This window comes from Monodon monoceros, unplaced genomic scaffold (genome assembly GCF_005190385.1).
Source record: "Monodon monoceros isolate NGI ecotype Baffin Bay Population unplaced genomic scaffold, NGI_Narwhal_1 Super_Scaffold_21, whole genome shotgun sequence".
Taxonomy (NCBI): Eukaryota; Metazoa; Chordata; class Mammalia; order Artiodactyla; family Monodontidae; genus Monodon; species Monodon monoceros.
The window spans coordinates 25001372-25017027 of NW_021703778.1; the positions used below are offsets into that span (position 1 = coordinate 25001372).

General features: G+C 56.2%; 1 protein-coding gene across 6 annotated transcripts in view; it reads right to left on the reverse strand.

Annotated features, from left to right (window-relative positions):
- Nucleotides 1-619: 619 nt before the first annotated feature.
- The window catches only part of PFKFB3 (6-phosphofructo-2-kinase/fructose-2,6-biphosphatase 3), an 81911-nt gene continuing 66874 nt past the window's right edge, over nucleotides 620-15656 (reverse strand). For 4 of the 6 annotated variants that reach the window (XM_029237926.1, XM_029237928.1, XM_029237927.1 and 1 more), the window contains 9 exons: nucleotides 13944-14068; nucleotides 13254-13461; nucleotides 12698-12844; nucleotides 12470-12574; nucleotides 10997-11126; nucleotides 10308-10370; nucleotides 10137-10201; nucleotides 8211-8384; nucleotides 620-3182 (listed from right to left, as the gene is read on the reverse strand). In XM_029237926.1, the coding sequence (XP_029093759.1) occupies nucleotides 3132-3182; nucleotides 8211-8384; nucleotides 10137-10201; nucleotides 10308-10370; nucleotides 10997-11126; nucleotides 12470-12574; nucleotides 12698-12844; nucleotides 13254-13461; nucleotides 13944-14068 (1068 nt within the window). In that variant the 3' untranslated portion in view covers nucleotides 620-3131. The remainder of the gene's footprint in view (nucleotides 3183-8210; nucleotides 8385-10136; nucleotides 10202-10307; nucleotides 10371-10996; nucleotides 11127-12469; nucleotides 12575-12697; nucleotides 12845-13253; nucleotides 13462-13943; nucleotides 14069-15656) is intronic. The other 2 variants (XM_029237925.1, XM_029237930.1) reach the window with 2 other exon arrangements.

A 15656-nucleotide genomic window follows, 5' to 3' on the forward strand; every position in this document is an offset into this window, starting at 1 on the left:
AGGGGCTGGGGGAAGGGATGGATGGCATTCTGAATGCCGTGATGGTAGATACATATCAGTACGTGTTTGTCAAAACGCACAGGACCACACAACAGAGTGAGCCCTAGTGGAAACCATAGATTCTAGGTAATAATAACGCATCAATATTGGCTCATCAGTTGTAACAAATGCACCACAAATGCAAGATGCTAATAACAGGGGAGACATATACCTGGACCTGGGGGTATCCAAGAACTCTCTGTACTACCTGCTCTTCTCTGTAAACCTAACACTGCTCTAAAAATAAAGGCTATTCATTTTTTTTTTAAAGGTGACACAACATTGTTTTGCAAATGCAGACATTAGGCAATCAGAATCTGCATGTCCCGTTTTGTTTTTTTCCTTGGTCACGCCGCACGGCCTGCAGGATCTTAGTTCCCCAACCAGGGCTCGAACCCAGGGCCCTTGCAGTAGAAGCGCAGAGCCCTAACCAATGGACCATCAGGGAATTCCCTGCAAGTCCTGTTTGAAGGAAGGTGATGGGGCCGAGTGGTAGAAACTTGATGTACTGACCCCAAGTGTGATTAAAGACTCTTCCTCCCCACCCCCCAAAAAGGACCAGAGACACACTTCATCTGTGTATTTCAACCAGGTATTTTATTGTTCTGGCAACTGCAAAATATACAAATTTCCGACAGGCATCCCCTGTTTGAAAGCTGGCACAGCTTCATCCCGGGTAATTAATTCAGACAAATGTATACAGAACAGAGAAGTCAGAAATCACACGTAAAAGGCCCCCAAGCCAACCAACTAACAAGACCCAAACTATACAGCTTTCTGTCTTCAGGATCCCTTATACTTATTAAATAAATAAATAGCACATCTGCTATCAAAATAATAAAAAAATAAATTTCAAGTATTAGAAACGAAAACGTCATTGGCGTGGTTCCAACAGTCTTTCTTCCCCCCCGCCCCCAAACGAAGAGCTTCGCCCACAGTCTCAGGACAGAAGGAGGAGAGGGGTGAGCCTGCCCCCAAAACAAACATGCAAAGTTAAAAATATTGGTCCCAGATGTTTTCCGGGGGGTGAGGGAGTGAGAGTCAATGGTCGGCGTTGCAGAAGCCCTGAGACCGTGGCTCACACACACCCTTGTCCACCTCCTCCCTCCTCAGATGTCAGGCCCCTGGTCTCCAGTCTCCCAGCCTCCGCCCTCTCCCCATCTCCCCTCCCCGCCCGTATTGATGTTCTCTCTCCCCACTGGGGCTCCTGAAAACCAAGGTCCCGGGTTAGGCCAAGCGCATCCTTTGTGGATGCACTGATTTCGGGCAGTCAGAGGCAAGGGGGGACACACCTTCACGAAGACCCCACTCAGACCAGCCAGAAGAGTCAAAATTCAAGGTCAGCTCCGACAACCAGAGAAGGAACCAAAAGGTGGACATAAGAGAGCCATTCTCAAGAGCAGAGCTGCAGGCCCCTCCGTCTAAAAACACAAACCTACACACACACACACACACACACACGTCTGACAAGACAGCGAGAAAGTGAGAAAGTAACCAGTCTTGCACGGAATGTACAGAGAGACATCGTCTTGGGAAGATGACCAGTTAAGGGAAGGGAGGATTTGAATGGTTTTGTGTGAAACCCACAAACCTGATTGTAGGGTGTCTGAATGGTGTTCCCATTTCTCCCAACCAGAGGAACGTGCATTTTTCTACGAGCTCCTCTCAAACAAAAACCCCAAAACAGCTCCTCTCCCCACTCCCAGCTCCAGCTGTCTAGACGCCCCTGCCTCTACCCCCAGTGACTACTGCACAAGCTAAGAGGGGTAAAGATGTGGGACCCCAAAGCAGAAGGCAGGAAGGGAAGGGAAGGTGACCTTTGGCACCGGCTTTCAGAAATCCTGAAAAGGGTCATTTGGACAAACTCTACTGCTGAGCCCAAATCCATCCTCCTGGGCCTCAACACCCCCCCTCCCCCAGTCCTCGGAGGCCTCAGAGGAAAACCCGCAGGCGGAAACTACAGGTGTTTAGAACCACGTGTTCACAAGCCCTGCCTTGAACCACGCCCCCAAAATGCCACAGGTGCCATGAAGGCAAACGAGGACATTCTCTCCTCCAGAATCTCCCAAGGCACCCAGCTCCATGCTGGGCACACAGCAGACGCTTGACAAGCGTAGGGAACGGAGCTGAATCCTGTCAGGAGACAGCGGACAGCCAGGCTCTCAGAGGAAGTGGCCGCGAGCGAGGCCTGGCTTGGGCCACTGGCCCCACCAGGGAAACACAGGAGGTGATGAAGGCCCCAAAGGAGGAGGCCAGGCCCTCGTTCCCCGGCCGTTTTACGGGGTGAGGGGTCCCTCCCCTCCCCACAGGCTGCCCAACTCCCACATACTTTCAGAGCTCCAACCCCAAGGGCGCAAAATGCAAACATCTAAGTTCCTGAAGGTGTGACTTTCAGGTCACACTCTCTGCCATAAAAAAAGTGCACGAGCCAGCAGCCCCGGGAGAGCCGTGTCCCAGGCGCCTCGAATCCAGGCAGGAGCCTTCCCTGGGAGGCGAGGCCCCGGTGCTCTTTCGGCAACGTATTTCCTCCTGCCTCCGCAGCTAGACGGTCCCACGCCATCTTCAGAGACAGGACACACACCCGGGAGGGTGAGCGACACGCGGAGGGTCGCTGCCTGGCTGACCAGCAGGTCCAGCTCCGGGCTCTCCCGGCCAACCCCAACCTAGCACGGGCCGAGGGCTCCCTGCAGGAGGCAACGTCCAGGCCGAGAGGCACCAAGGGCCTTCTGAAAGTCTTCAGTGTCCCTTAACCTTCAGCAGCTGAGATCCAGGCCCCTTTTAAGGTTAGGACTCGGGGCAGTGTCATCTCCCCAGCAGGGAAGGTCCAGAAACGAGATGAACAAGCCCACGGGGAGGCGCCGCCGTCCCGCCTCCACTGCACATCGTCCTTCCCGGGCCTCAAGGGGTCCGTGGGGCGCGTGACCCGAAGGCCAGGGGAGCACAGGCAGGCAGGGGCCCGGTCCTCCTGGAGCAGCAGCCCCTCCTCCACGCCGCCCTCCGGGAGATGTCCTCGGGATCGCTGGCCTTGGGCAGACAGAAGGGCAGGAGCAAAGCTGCGGGAGCGAAAGGGCGGGGCGCCGGGCGGGGCTGCGTCAGTGCGTCCTGGAGGCCTCTGCGCCGCTCAGGGAGCCTTTCATGTTCTGCTTTTGGGAGAAAAGACGGGGAAGCCGGTTACCATTCCTGTTGACTAGGGTTCTAAAGCAAAGACAAAAGCCATGCAGTTGAGACGTGCCCCCCTCTCCCCAACAAAGAACACGGCTCTGAAGAGCGTCATTACCAAACAGTGGCCCAGGAACGTGGTGGAGGCTAAGCCCGGGGGTCCCAGGGGAGAAGGGCCGGGAGGGCCCCTGACATCTGCCTGAAGGAGGCAGGGAGGCAGGGAGGGGAGGGCAGGCAACTCCTGTGGGTCACAGCTGTCCTGGGGAGCACTGGGTGCCAGCACCTAGGCACCCCCCGCCACCCCCGGCTCACGACGCTTTAGAGCCCAAGGCTACCCTTGCCCCAACCCGGGAAACTCTTGCTGGCTTCGCTGTCAGGCAGAGGAAGGAGTGGGGGTGGGGTTAAATCTGGAGAAGCATCAGGACTCTCCTCCCAGCAGGGTATACCACAGATCTAGGGACCTGGATTCCAGGAACACAGCTCAGATGCTGGAACTCAAGCAAGGGAGCCGTGCAGAGAAGGCATGTGTCAGTAAAGCTCTCACCCCGTTCTAATAAAAGCAATCCTACCCAGAAGCCCCACCCCAAAGATGCTGGCCAGTACCAAAACCCCCTTAAAAAATATTTTTCAATCAGCTGGGAACAGACGATGGCTGCCACCACACAGCAGCAGTCTCCTGACCTACTCTCCCTACTAAGCCACCCTGCAGGATAGGGAAGCAGAATCTTTAAAAGTGTTCTCTTGCATCCTGAGTGTCTCCAAGACTGTCTCAAAGGGGTGGCAGGGAGAGTGAAACCCAGGCAGACAGAAATGTAAGCATCACCAAGGCTCACTCCCCTCCCGCGTGAACCGGGGGGCTGAGGTGGAGAATCTCTACAGAGGACCATCGCAGGGCTGGCAGCACGGAAGCCAGTGCCTGATCTGAGCCCGCTCTCAGCCGGACTCAGGAGCCCAGGTGACCGACCCTCCGACCACGAGCGCATCAGACAGCCCCTGTGAGCGGGGTGTCTCCTGGGGAGGCCCCCAGCCTCGCAGCCAGAGAGGACCCAGTCAACTTGTGGGGTCAGAGATGGAAGTGCTGGCTCCCACCCACCCTGGGACACCTCATGCCCAAGGCTGGAGCACCCACGAATGATGGCAATGCAATGATGACACGGGGGACCACAGGCACAGGCCACGCCATTCGCTCATGGTGCCCCTGGCTCTGGACACATGGAGGATCTCAAGACAATGGGGCACACAAGTTCTGGGGCACAGGGTGTATGAGTCACAGACTTCACAATGGCCAGTCTTCACGCAGACTGAGACGCCCCAAGGGCTGAGATGCCATGACCCAGAGGGACGTGGAGGGGACAGGAGGGCATGCACGGAGCCATTTACCTTTCCAAGGTTAGTAAGGAGAAAACTTTGAGAAAATATGACAGACAGTTCGTCTTTCAAGCATGGGGGGGGGGGGGGAAGAAACATGTTGGGAAAGAAAAACAAAACAAGACATCTTTAGTAGGATTCTCTTCTTAGCGTGCATTTGAAATTTAAAAGTCAAGGATGCATCGTGAGGGCCAGATGGTCCGTTGGTCCCCAGCCCTAGTGCAGCCCGTGGAGAGTGGACTGCAGGGTGGGCGCTGAGTCCCACCTGGCTGTCGTGCCTGTTTTACCAGAGCACCACCATCACCGGCATCCTCGGGCCACAACCCTAAGACCCCAGGGGCACCCCACTCCCTAGTCCCTAGGCGCTCCTGCTGCCCACGAGGAGAAATCCCCCTGGCCTGTGCAGGAGGGAACACAGACCAGAGAGCCCTGGATGTAACCACCAAAGCACAGGGCATCACATCTCCCACGGGAACAGCTACTGTGCACCAGGCCCTGACCACACGTCAGGTATCTTGCTAAGTGCTACATCCATATTCTCATCATCAAAACACCTGGACGCTGGGGCACCTGAGTGGATGCAGATGTGATGGGTCCAGAGAACACATTTTTGCTGAACTGAAGGGATTTTGGCTACAGGCATCATTAGCCTTAGAGATGGCCAAGTTCAACCTTAGAGGATTGGGGGATGTGCCTGAATGGCCCCCTCCCAGCAAGAAGATTTCTCTCCTGGCAGCATCAGGCCATGGGTCAGAAGGAACAGGATACACACAGATGCAAAACCATAAGGTTCCAAACCCAAAGGCTAGTTTTCACACAAGGAGAACTCTTGATCCCAGGGCATCCTGGGTGCAATGCCTGGTGTCAAGGCGGTAACGGACGTGGGACTGTTACTCTTAAAGACTGAACTCAACGGGCAGGCCCACCATTAAATAAACACATCTCAGCCACGGGAAGCAGCTGCAGGGGAGAGGCTGCAAGAAAGAGAAAGGAAATTGAACAGCTCGGGGCCACGCCCCACAGGCTGCAATCGTCAGGTGCCCAGGATAGGCAGGTGAACGGGACCCTGGGTGTTCTGGAAACCAGCAGAGAGAAAACAGCCAGCCTTTGGGACTGGGAGACCCATTCAAGGGCTAGTTCTGCTACAAACCAGCTGGGTGACCGTGGGCGAGAGACTCACCCTCATCTGGGCAACAGGGACAGGAACTGCCTTGCGACCTCCTGGGGTTATATTTTAAGGACCAAAGACTCGGGATGTGTATAAGCCGTAAAGTGATGAAATATATTTCTCAACAGGTGGTACCACCTAGTCCAAGCATGATGCCCAACAGCTCCTATTTTCCAAGAATAAGTCACGTTTCTGCGCGAATTAGTCCAGGTAGCCTAACCAGCGAAAGGGACGCGGGGTGGGTGTGACTCGTGGCGTTGGGGATGATATTTCAGGGTATCTCTTATTAAAACTCTGCAACATAAAGGCCTCAGTTCCTTCTGGGGCTGGGGCCGCCGGAGCAGAGAAAGCGCTGGATGATCCAGCGGCTGGTAACACTGAACTCTCTGCAGAGCGAAAGCTGCACCCCATCCTGAACGTGACCGTAAACGTCGAGCAGGTTGTGATACAGGACACCCCGATGCAGAATGATGGCTCCCAAACAGACCTCTCCAGAGCCTGGGGGTCCCGGAGCCCCTGAAGGTGGGAATCCTTGCCAGGACAGGAGGGAGAGGCTTGGGTCCTCCACTCTTTGTTTTGCAGGTTAGGCTCTGGGTAAACTTTCCAGGGCTCTCCCGGGAGAGGCCCAGAACTTAAAAGACAACATCAGTAGGCACAAACCCAGCTCCCGCCAAAATCTGACTCTAAGAGGGAAAAAGTAGATAGACATCCAGCCACCAAGCACTGCAAATACTAACAATCGCCCCGGCCCCGCGGTGGCCGTGGCAGCAGGAGGATGCACCAAAAACCCGGCGACTTCCTGTATCCTTTTCTGAAAATCCATGAATCCCTTATTCTTCCTCCCGTCCCATCTTCCTCCTTCAGATTTCACAGAAACTGGCATTACCCTCAACACTTTTAACAGGTAGGAGGCCAAACTGGCAAGCAAGGAGAAAGAGACGCAAAAAGCAAAAGTATTCAGAGAAAAATACTTACAAACAGGCTTTCCCTAGCAAAGGCTGCAGAGAGAAAAGGTGGGAGAGAGAGTCAGTTGAGGGACAGGGTGAGGGCCCAGGTCATCGGGGACCAGGCAGCCTCCGCGGGGACAGAGCCCTGGACCCTCCCGGCCTGGCCAGCCAGTGGCCCTGCACGCTGCCCAACCCCCGCCCGGCCGGTCCCCACGGCATCTGTGACTGCGGCCTCTAACCTTCCAACTATGACCCCACCGTTTACACCAACGCAGGATATCACTGACACACCACTTCAGTTCTCAGTTTTCATAAAAAGCACCTCTGACGTTAGACCTGAAAGGAGCACTAATTAGACATCTCCCAGCCAGTCTACCTCCCTCATTTTAAAAAACAGGGAGACTGAAGGCCCGGGGAGATGACGGAACCTGACAGTAAAACCCCAGAGCCGGCGCCAGGAGCAGATACCACCATGTCAGAGTCTCAGCACGATCACCCCATTGATCAGCCCTCGGCAGTAGCTGCTGCTCCCCCATTCCACAGATGCGAAAACTGAGGCCTGAAGAGGTACGATGGCCTGCTGGGGCTGCACAACACCCCCCCCACACACACACAACACATTTTCAGACAACACACAGTTTAAATGCGTTTTGGGGGAAACGCAGGAAGAGCTTGTGGGCCTTCAGCACCCAGCTCGTTAACAAATCCAATTCGAACCTGAGCCTGTGATTTCTGTGTCAGAGGCCAGGCGTGGCGGGTTGGAGGTGGGGGAGACCACTGCGTGGGACCCAAATTTGTGCCCAGGGATTTCTACGTCTCACATCCTGGCCAGGATTCTCGGGTGTTGTTGAGGAAAAGGGTGGTTTTCTGAAAAAAAATCTTAATGCCCAGTAGCCAGTATCTTTTAGCCTTTCACCATCACAGCGAATGAAATAACCTAAGAATGAAATCTAATTGGTTTTCTGCTTTGGGGTTTTTTACTACGTTATAGGAGAAAGTGGCTAATTCCAGGTCCTCCGGCCCGGGTTCTAGCCCGGCCATGCTGGCTCCATACACGCTCCCAGGGCCCCATCTGACAAGAGCTTTTCTCTAACGGGGAACGATGGCAAGGGAGCAAGTGAGGAAGAATACTCAGCGTGGGGACAGAAAAGACGTCCCCGGGACACACAGATGCCCACAGCCCAGAGCTGGATGGAGACTCCTGAACTGGGGGTTGCCTTCAACTTTTAGAAGAAACTGTTCACCAATGTGAATGGATCGCAGACACTCGGCCATTTCTTTGCTCTGCCTGGTTCTGCCCGGGGAACACCACCTCCCCAGAATGGGCGTATGCACGCACAGCCAAGGTCTCAAGGACGGATCCGGGGGTCCCACACTCAGAGCGGCACCCGTGTCCTCTTCCCGCACACCCCCAAGCGGGCCTGGGTCTGAGGCCGCCACCGCCCCACCGGGCACACTCCTCCCCAGCAGCCACGCTCTCCCCACCCTGCACGAGACTCGACTCAGGAAGGAGAAGGGGGTCAACGCACTTGTCCGGGCAGCTGCGTGGGCACCTCCGGGGGCAGGCAGGTGGGCAGGGCAGCGGAGGTAGAGGCCACATGCTCCTCAAAGCTGCTGATGCGAGGCTTTTTGGCGGGCTCGGGGCTGGCTAGTGGGGTGACACTATTGCGTCTCATGAGCGGGTTAGGTCCCTTCTTTGCATCCTAAGCGAGACAAAGACAAGAGAGAAGGCGACAGTTACGAGGAGAAGGAAGTCAATAAGCCAAAACAAAAACACATTTCTCTGCTTCCGGATTTCACTGAGACCACAAGCCCGACCACGGTGAACAGCCCTGGACCGAGGGGCTGCTGGCTCGTCCCGTGTCTAGCGCTCGGCACGAACAAGGGACGATCTCTCCTCCCGAACCCCCTACCCGATCATTCCAAGACACCCACTCAGACAGACACGATGTGTGCAAAGCAGGCGAGGGAGGACGAGCAGGACGGTTCTGCACAGACAGTGAGGCAGTTACAGCAGGGAAGAGATCAGAAGAAGGACCTTGCTGCCAGCCCCCAAAAACACAGAGGCAGGGGTCCTGGGCGTGAGGCTTGGGCGACCGCTGGGGGCGGCAGGAGGGGCGGGGGGCGAGCAAGTGTGGTGCTGGACCCCCTCCCACTGACCTCAAGCCAGGATCTTCACAGCTCCTGTTGCCAGCGAGAACACCCTGCTTAGGGCAGGAAACGCAAGCCTCCCCCAGCCAGGAGACCAAAGACGCAGGAAACCGCGAGGGCCCAACACCAGCCTTCCGACAAAGTGACAACTCCAGTGGAGTGGGGACCTCTGAAGTCCCCCAGGACCTGTCACTCTGTAGCTCGTGGCCCAGGAGCCTGAGCTGGGGTCTGTCTCCAGCAAGCCCCTGCCTGCCCTGCTCTGAACAAGTGAAGTGTTCAGGGGCCACCAGAGCCCAGTTCGGGCCCAACCCCAAGAACCCGGCTGCTGGCAGTCCAGCGGGGAGGCTGCTACTCCTGGAAGGAGGGCAAACGCGCATCCTGCCGCCCCAGCCCAGGAGGTGCCGTCACAGCCAAGGGAAGCCGTCCGCCTTCGCTTCGGTCAACCAGCCAGGCAACTGCCATGGGAGCTGGGATTTTAATGCCAAAATCCTCTGGCCAAGCTCCCTGGGAACAGGGACAAGAACATCACACTCGGTGTAAAAGAAAGGGTCGGACTGATGCTGGCAGAGAGCTGGAGTTTGACAGTCGGTATAGAGTAAATTCAAACTTTCTTTCGCAATGTACGCCTGGGCAGAACCCTGCACTGCCCTTGGGAGGCCCAGCCAGGCTGACCACCGAATTCCAGACCCCACCCTAGAGGCGGGGGTCAGGTGCGGCCAGGCATTGGGGTCTCCTGGAAAATCATTCCACCCACCACTGCTCCCATGGCTAACTCCCGAATCACAGCTGTGTTTCCCAGTCCCACCCCTTCTTCACTCTTATTGTCTTCGTGGGAATCCGGGACCTGAGCGCACGCAGATGACTGAGTGGATCTGTGGGTTCCGTGACTCTGGAACCTGCAATCGTTTAGCTGCCCCGGAGGAAAAGGTAACAGTAACTGGGCTACGGTTACGTTTAAAAGAGCAAGAATGTCTTCCTCCTCAACACTCACTTCTCGGGTCAAGTGGTGGGGGAAGCAGCATGGCAAGAAAGAAAAGGAAGACGATGCCGAGAAGCCACCAGACGGGCAGGTAGGAGCACACAGATGCTGAGGAGAGGGAGGGCCGTCACGAAGGCCACTGTTCCAAACGAGACAGAATCCACCGACGGACACAGCCAGCCTTTACAAGCAAACCGCCGGGGGTGTGGGGGGCGTCCCAAGTGCTGGCGCCCACTGGTGCCGCCGCTTGGCAGCATCTTTCCCAGAAGGAGGACAGGGCAGGAGTGTGCGGGGGTGGGGTGGGGGGCAGCGAGCTCGCACTCACCTCTGACCTCTCCCGATGCGTGCTCACGGACTCCACGTTCAGGTAGATGGATTCTACTCGGCAGCCTGGGCGAGGGCAGGGAAGAGGTCGGCTACCGGTTAGAGGGGCCCCGCGCTCACAGCCACCCCACCAGGGAGACGGGTCTCGGAGGGGCTGCGTCACCACACTCACCGTAAGCGACAGGCGTCAGCTTCAAGACAGCATGAAGGGGGCACTTCAGGTAGGGCATCTCCTCTGAGAAGGAGAGAAGGGCCCACGGTGAGACTGGAGACTTGACGGGGGACATTCCCAGGCCTCAGTGAGAGCTTCTGCCACATGGGGACCACCTGCAGAGGCCTCACTGGGCAGGGTGTCCCCCCCCCCAACTCCCGCAACCCGGCCGCCGGCCTGCTGTGCTCGAGGCAGGCGGCCCTACAAAGAACAGAACCGAAGCAAACCCAAACCCTCGCACAATGAGCCGGAGTAAAAGAGTCAATTTCCCAAACAATTTAGGTGTCAGGATCCACATTTAAGTATTAAGAGTAACGTCAGAGTTTTCTGGGCTATTAACTCCTTAGAGGTGGGCTGCCTCTTCCCCACCCGACCCACAGCCCCTGAGACGTGGGGACACAGGGCTTCCGGGAGGCTGGTTCTCGAAGCCATTAAGCCCACCCAGCATCAAACTGCTTGAGTGTCTTCCAGGGGCTGCAAGGAAGCGCTAGGCGGGGGGAGGGGGAGGGGACGCAGCCCTTCCTCACCCCTGGCAGCAGGCTACCCCAGCTCTAAGGCCAGTTTCCTTTCCCTCTCTCCTTTGGGGGGGCTGTGACTGGCTCCCCACACCCCTGACCTCCCGGGAGAGGATGCATTGGAGGACCAGGCACCTGCACTCTTGTCCAGGAAGTAGGCCAGGAGGCAGCGCAGGACGGCCTGGTGGCAGATGACCAGCACGTTCTCCTGCCGCTCCAGCTCCATGATCACCGGCTCCAGGCGCTGGACCAGGTCCTGGTAGGACTGCAAGGCAGAGGGATGGGGCACCGAGTTGGAGCAGAAGCCCGGCATCCGTGGCTACACCTCTCCCACTCATAAACCAGAGACCACACGATGGATCCTCCATCAACCTCCCCCCCTCCGCCACCATCAGTGTGCTGCATTCCTCCCGGGCACTGGGGGACCCACCCCAACTGCCCTCTCCCTCTCACTGCTCCTTCCTGACCCTCACCCTCCACCAGGAAAGTGAGGGAACGGGACCCTGACACACACGACAGCGCATAACAGCCCTGAACACGTTATACAGAGTGAAAGACCACAGGGTGTACGATTCCACTGACGTGAAACGTCCAGAACAGGGAACTCCAGAGACAGAACGTAGACTCACAGTTGTCGGGGGCTGGGGAGGAGGAACTGGGACTGACTGCTAAAAGGCTGTGGTTTATTTATGGAGCGATGGAATGTTCTAGAATTAGTGGTGATAGCTGCACGATATTGTGAAATATAAGAAAAACCACTGACCTGTACACTTTGGTTAAAATGGTGACTTTCATATGATGTGAGTTTTATCTCAATAAAAGAAAATTGAAAAAGAAGGGGTAGGCCTGTACCTTTAAGACCACCGAGGTTCCCTCCACCCCTAGTCCCCTCTCTCAGTAAGCAGGTCCCAGGGAACAAGGGCCTGGGAGGGACCAGGGACAGTGTCCTGGGCTCCAGGGAACTGACACGCTGAGCGGAAGGAAGCACCACAGATGGAAAGCACCCCCGCTGGGTGTCACCAGGCCCAGCCTGCGGAGACCCCAGGGCACCGCCTACAGCTGGACTCTCCATTCAGTGCTGCAGGCAGCTGCTCGCTCAGCCCGAGGGGGCTACACAGCCTAAGGGTCCCTCCACCAGCATCGATGGAGTCAGTACAAGTGACTTGCTGACGTGTCTGCCATGTCGCCCACAGTCAAGGGGGCCCTTGTGTCCAGTGAGTCACCATCCAGGACTGTTTTTCTTTCCTGAATTGTCATGTACGTCATTAGAGAAAGACATCTGTCCCTGCTGCTTGTGGGAAACACAACTGTGCTTCTCTGGGAGCTGTTTACAAGGTCCAACTCGGGAAGACTCGATTCAAAGGCAGACGGGCCAGGGCGAGCATCGGTACAGGGTAGCGGGGTGGACGCAGGGGCCCTTCCTCCCCGGAGTCACCAGTAACGGGTCCCTCCGGGTCCCTAGCAGACCCCTCCACAGCCTCGCCTGACACAGTAGCCTCAGAAGGACCAGCTCAGCTCCTTGCCCACAGCACCCTGGCCAGCTGCCCATCACTTGCCCAGAGCACACAGGCCCGAGCCAGAGACGCAGAGGGAGCGGGCGGCACGCACCTCCCCGGTGGGGTAGCGGTAGTAGTACTTGTCCTGCTCGCGCAGCGCGTACTCCTCGGGGTAGGTGTCTTTGATCTCCTCGTAGGTCATCTCCTCACAGACGCCCTGGCGGGAACACCCAGAGGTCACTGGAGGGAATACCCGCCACGGCCGCCCCGACCTGGCCAGCGCAGCCCCTGCAGGTGGGAAGCGCTCAGGACTCCCAGCGGCTCCCGGCCCCGGACTCACGGCATCAATCTCGTTGAGCGCCTTCCACTGCTCATAGGGGAGCTGCAGGGCCTCTGCCGTCTGGATGGTGCTCTTCAGCTGGCTGGTCCACACCTTGAGGTCCTTCAGGTTCTGCTCCTCCACAAACTTGCTCAGGGCATTGGCGAACTGGGGGGAGGGGGGGAGACGGCGGACGGGATGAGGGGCTCACGCCGGACCATCAGCTCTGCCCCTCCCTCCCAGAGAAACAGTGCAGGGCCTGTCCCCGTGCACATCGGGGTCGGCCACACTGTCCTCACTGCTGGTGAGGGGGGCCTGGGAGCAGCCACTGCACACGTACCCCCTCCCTTCGGACACACACACACACCCCTCCCCACAGGCTCAAGAGACCCTCCACCCTCCCCAGACACGTATACGTACACACACAGACACACGTGCATATACATACCCAGAGGAACACACACAGACATACATGCACATGTACACATGTACACACAGGGAAACACACACACAGAGACGCACACAGGGACACAGCCCCATCCCTCGGCTTCCTGCCCCATCCCCGCACTCCTCCTACCTTCCTGCCCCTGCTGGACAGGCCCGAGTCCCCGCCGATCTTGCCCTGGAGGTTGTGCTCGCTCTCCCCGTGCCGGCATAGGTAGATGGTGCGGGGCTGCACGTGGATGTTCATCAGGTAGTACACGATGCGGCTCTGGATGTGGTCCTGGACCCTGTTCACCAGGAACCGCCGGCCCACGTCGATCACCTTGATCAGGGACAGGTCCCTGCACAGGAGGGCGACCAGCACGTCAGAACACTGGACAGTACAGCCGGGGCAAAGCCCCGACGCCGCCCCAGCCCCACTGCCGAGACTCAGCCCCAACCGATCCGCAGTGTCAGCTCCTGGGGACACAGACGGAACCTCTCTTCTCTGAGAGTCAGGGGGTCTAAGTCTGTAATTCCCGCAGAGGAGTGAGCGCTGGAGAGGCTGGCTGGCCTCCCAGAGCATGGGGAAAGAAAAGCAAGAGGATGGAAAAGAAAGCAAGGGAAACATCAAAGGACAGGAGCAAGACGGGGCTCAAATATTCCCTTTCCACACTTGTACACAGTGTCTACAACACCGAATATGTCATCAAGAGTTTTTTTTTAAGATACTTAAAAAAACAGTTTATAAAAGTATCCAGGAGCAAATGCTTCGTGGGAACATCAAGAATAATATTCAAAGCCCTGAAGTAGGTGGCTCAGACGGTCACCTCTTAGGAATTACCTGTCACATTTATCGGGGTCGAGGGGCTGGTAGCTGGCTTCATAGCAATTAATTCTCTTCATGAAATCGTCCATAGCTTCTGCTGAGTTGCAGTCTTTGTAATCCGGGCTGGAGATTTTCACTTCCTGTAACGCCACAAAGAGACAGCTGATAAATCACGCTGGAAGGCTTTCTGCTTAGAATGAAGCAGGATTTGGGGCTCGCAAACGGGGAAAAGCACAGACGGGCTCAGAATGATGATGACCCTACCCAGCGTTTTAAGAGAAAAAAAAAAAAGAGATATGGCTGGACGCTGAGTCATAACCCCATGCTTCCACGGGGAGAGCACCCAGGGCAGACAGAGCCTCTCAGCTTGGAAGGGCAAACACAGGAAATCCACGCAGATTCTAATGAGCCCCTCTGAATGGGTCCCGATTCGGGATCAATCCAGGAGCCAGGTCACCACCAGACAACCCGGCCTTCAATTCAGCTGAGTCCCCATAAGCACCTACAGCGTTCACCCCACCAAGCGGAGGTTGTCCGTAAGCAAAAGTGCACCGGGAGGTGCTGGCGGTGCCCTGGTCCCACGTGCCAGGCAGGATTCCTCCTCCACTGCCCAGAGGTGGGGGCAGCACGCACTTGTCACCGGTCCTCAATGGATGCTTCTCCGCCTGGACTGCATGTCTTGTCCTCCTGCCCAAGGCTTGCTCTCATGGGACAGAGACGGAGGAGAAATGCCCTCGGGCCTGCCATCCCCTATAACTGACCAATAGGCCTGAGCAACCTGGCAGATTTCAGGGAAACTGCCAGGATGTGTTAATGCATGTGCTCTTTTCGTCCTCAACGATGACCACAACCATAAAGGAGAGGCAGGCACGCTGCAAACTCCGAGTTCAGCGGGGAGTTTCATGGGTGCACGGTTACGTTCCGGGAAGAAGAAGAAGTTCTGGAGGTGGATGCTGGGGATGGCTTCCCAACAATGTGAATGGCTGAGTGTCACGGAGCTGAACACTTAAAAACGGCCCAAATGGTACCTTTTATATTATGTATATTTTAGCACAATTTAAAAAAAAATCTCAGTTCACAAACCCCTTTCTCCAGCACAGCCTTTGCATAAAAAGCACAACAGAAAGGCCTAAAAACTGCAAAGCTGCTTTGAGGCTTCATCAGAGAAAGAGATCTCTGAACACGGAGAGGGTCGGGGCAAACAGATCCACGGATTCACAGAGGATGAGACAGAGTTTCTGGCCAAAGCGAGTGTAGACGGCTCACTGGGGAATACGATTCTGCAGCTGCACTCTGCTTCCCTACCAAGTGGAAATGGTAGAACCAAACCAAAGAAATACAGCAAAACCCTTTGTTTAGAGCACGGCAACTTCCGTTTCCTCCTACTCTGAGCCTCTTCCTTTGGGGCCACTGAAACCAATCTGGACTGATTTTCTACCATTTCAATAGCTCTTCCTGAAATATGAACTCATTTCTGAGAAATGAGTGTAAATATTCCCACTGCCTTGGAGAAAAGGCCCAACACCAAAAGCTAACTAACTCCCAGCATCCCTTTAAAGGATGCGCACTTGTAGGCGGCCAAACTCTAGCGCTCCCTGTAGAAGTGTCGGACCAGCTTTTCTTTACAGGTAACGTCTTACTCTGATGCATTTAAGCTGGAGAAGAAATTATCTACGATATAAGAAAGGGAACTGCGGTGAAGTCTTCATAGTAACTGTTTCCGTTTAT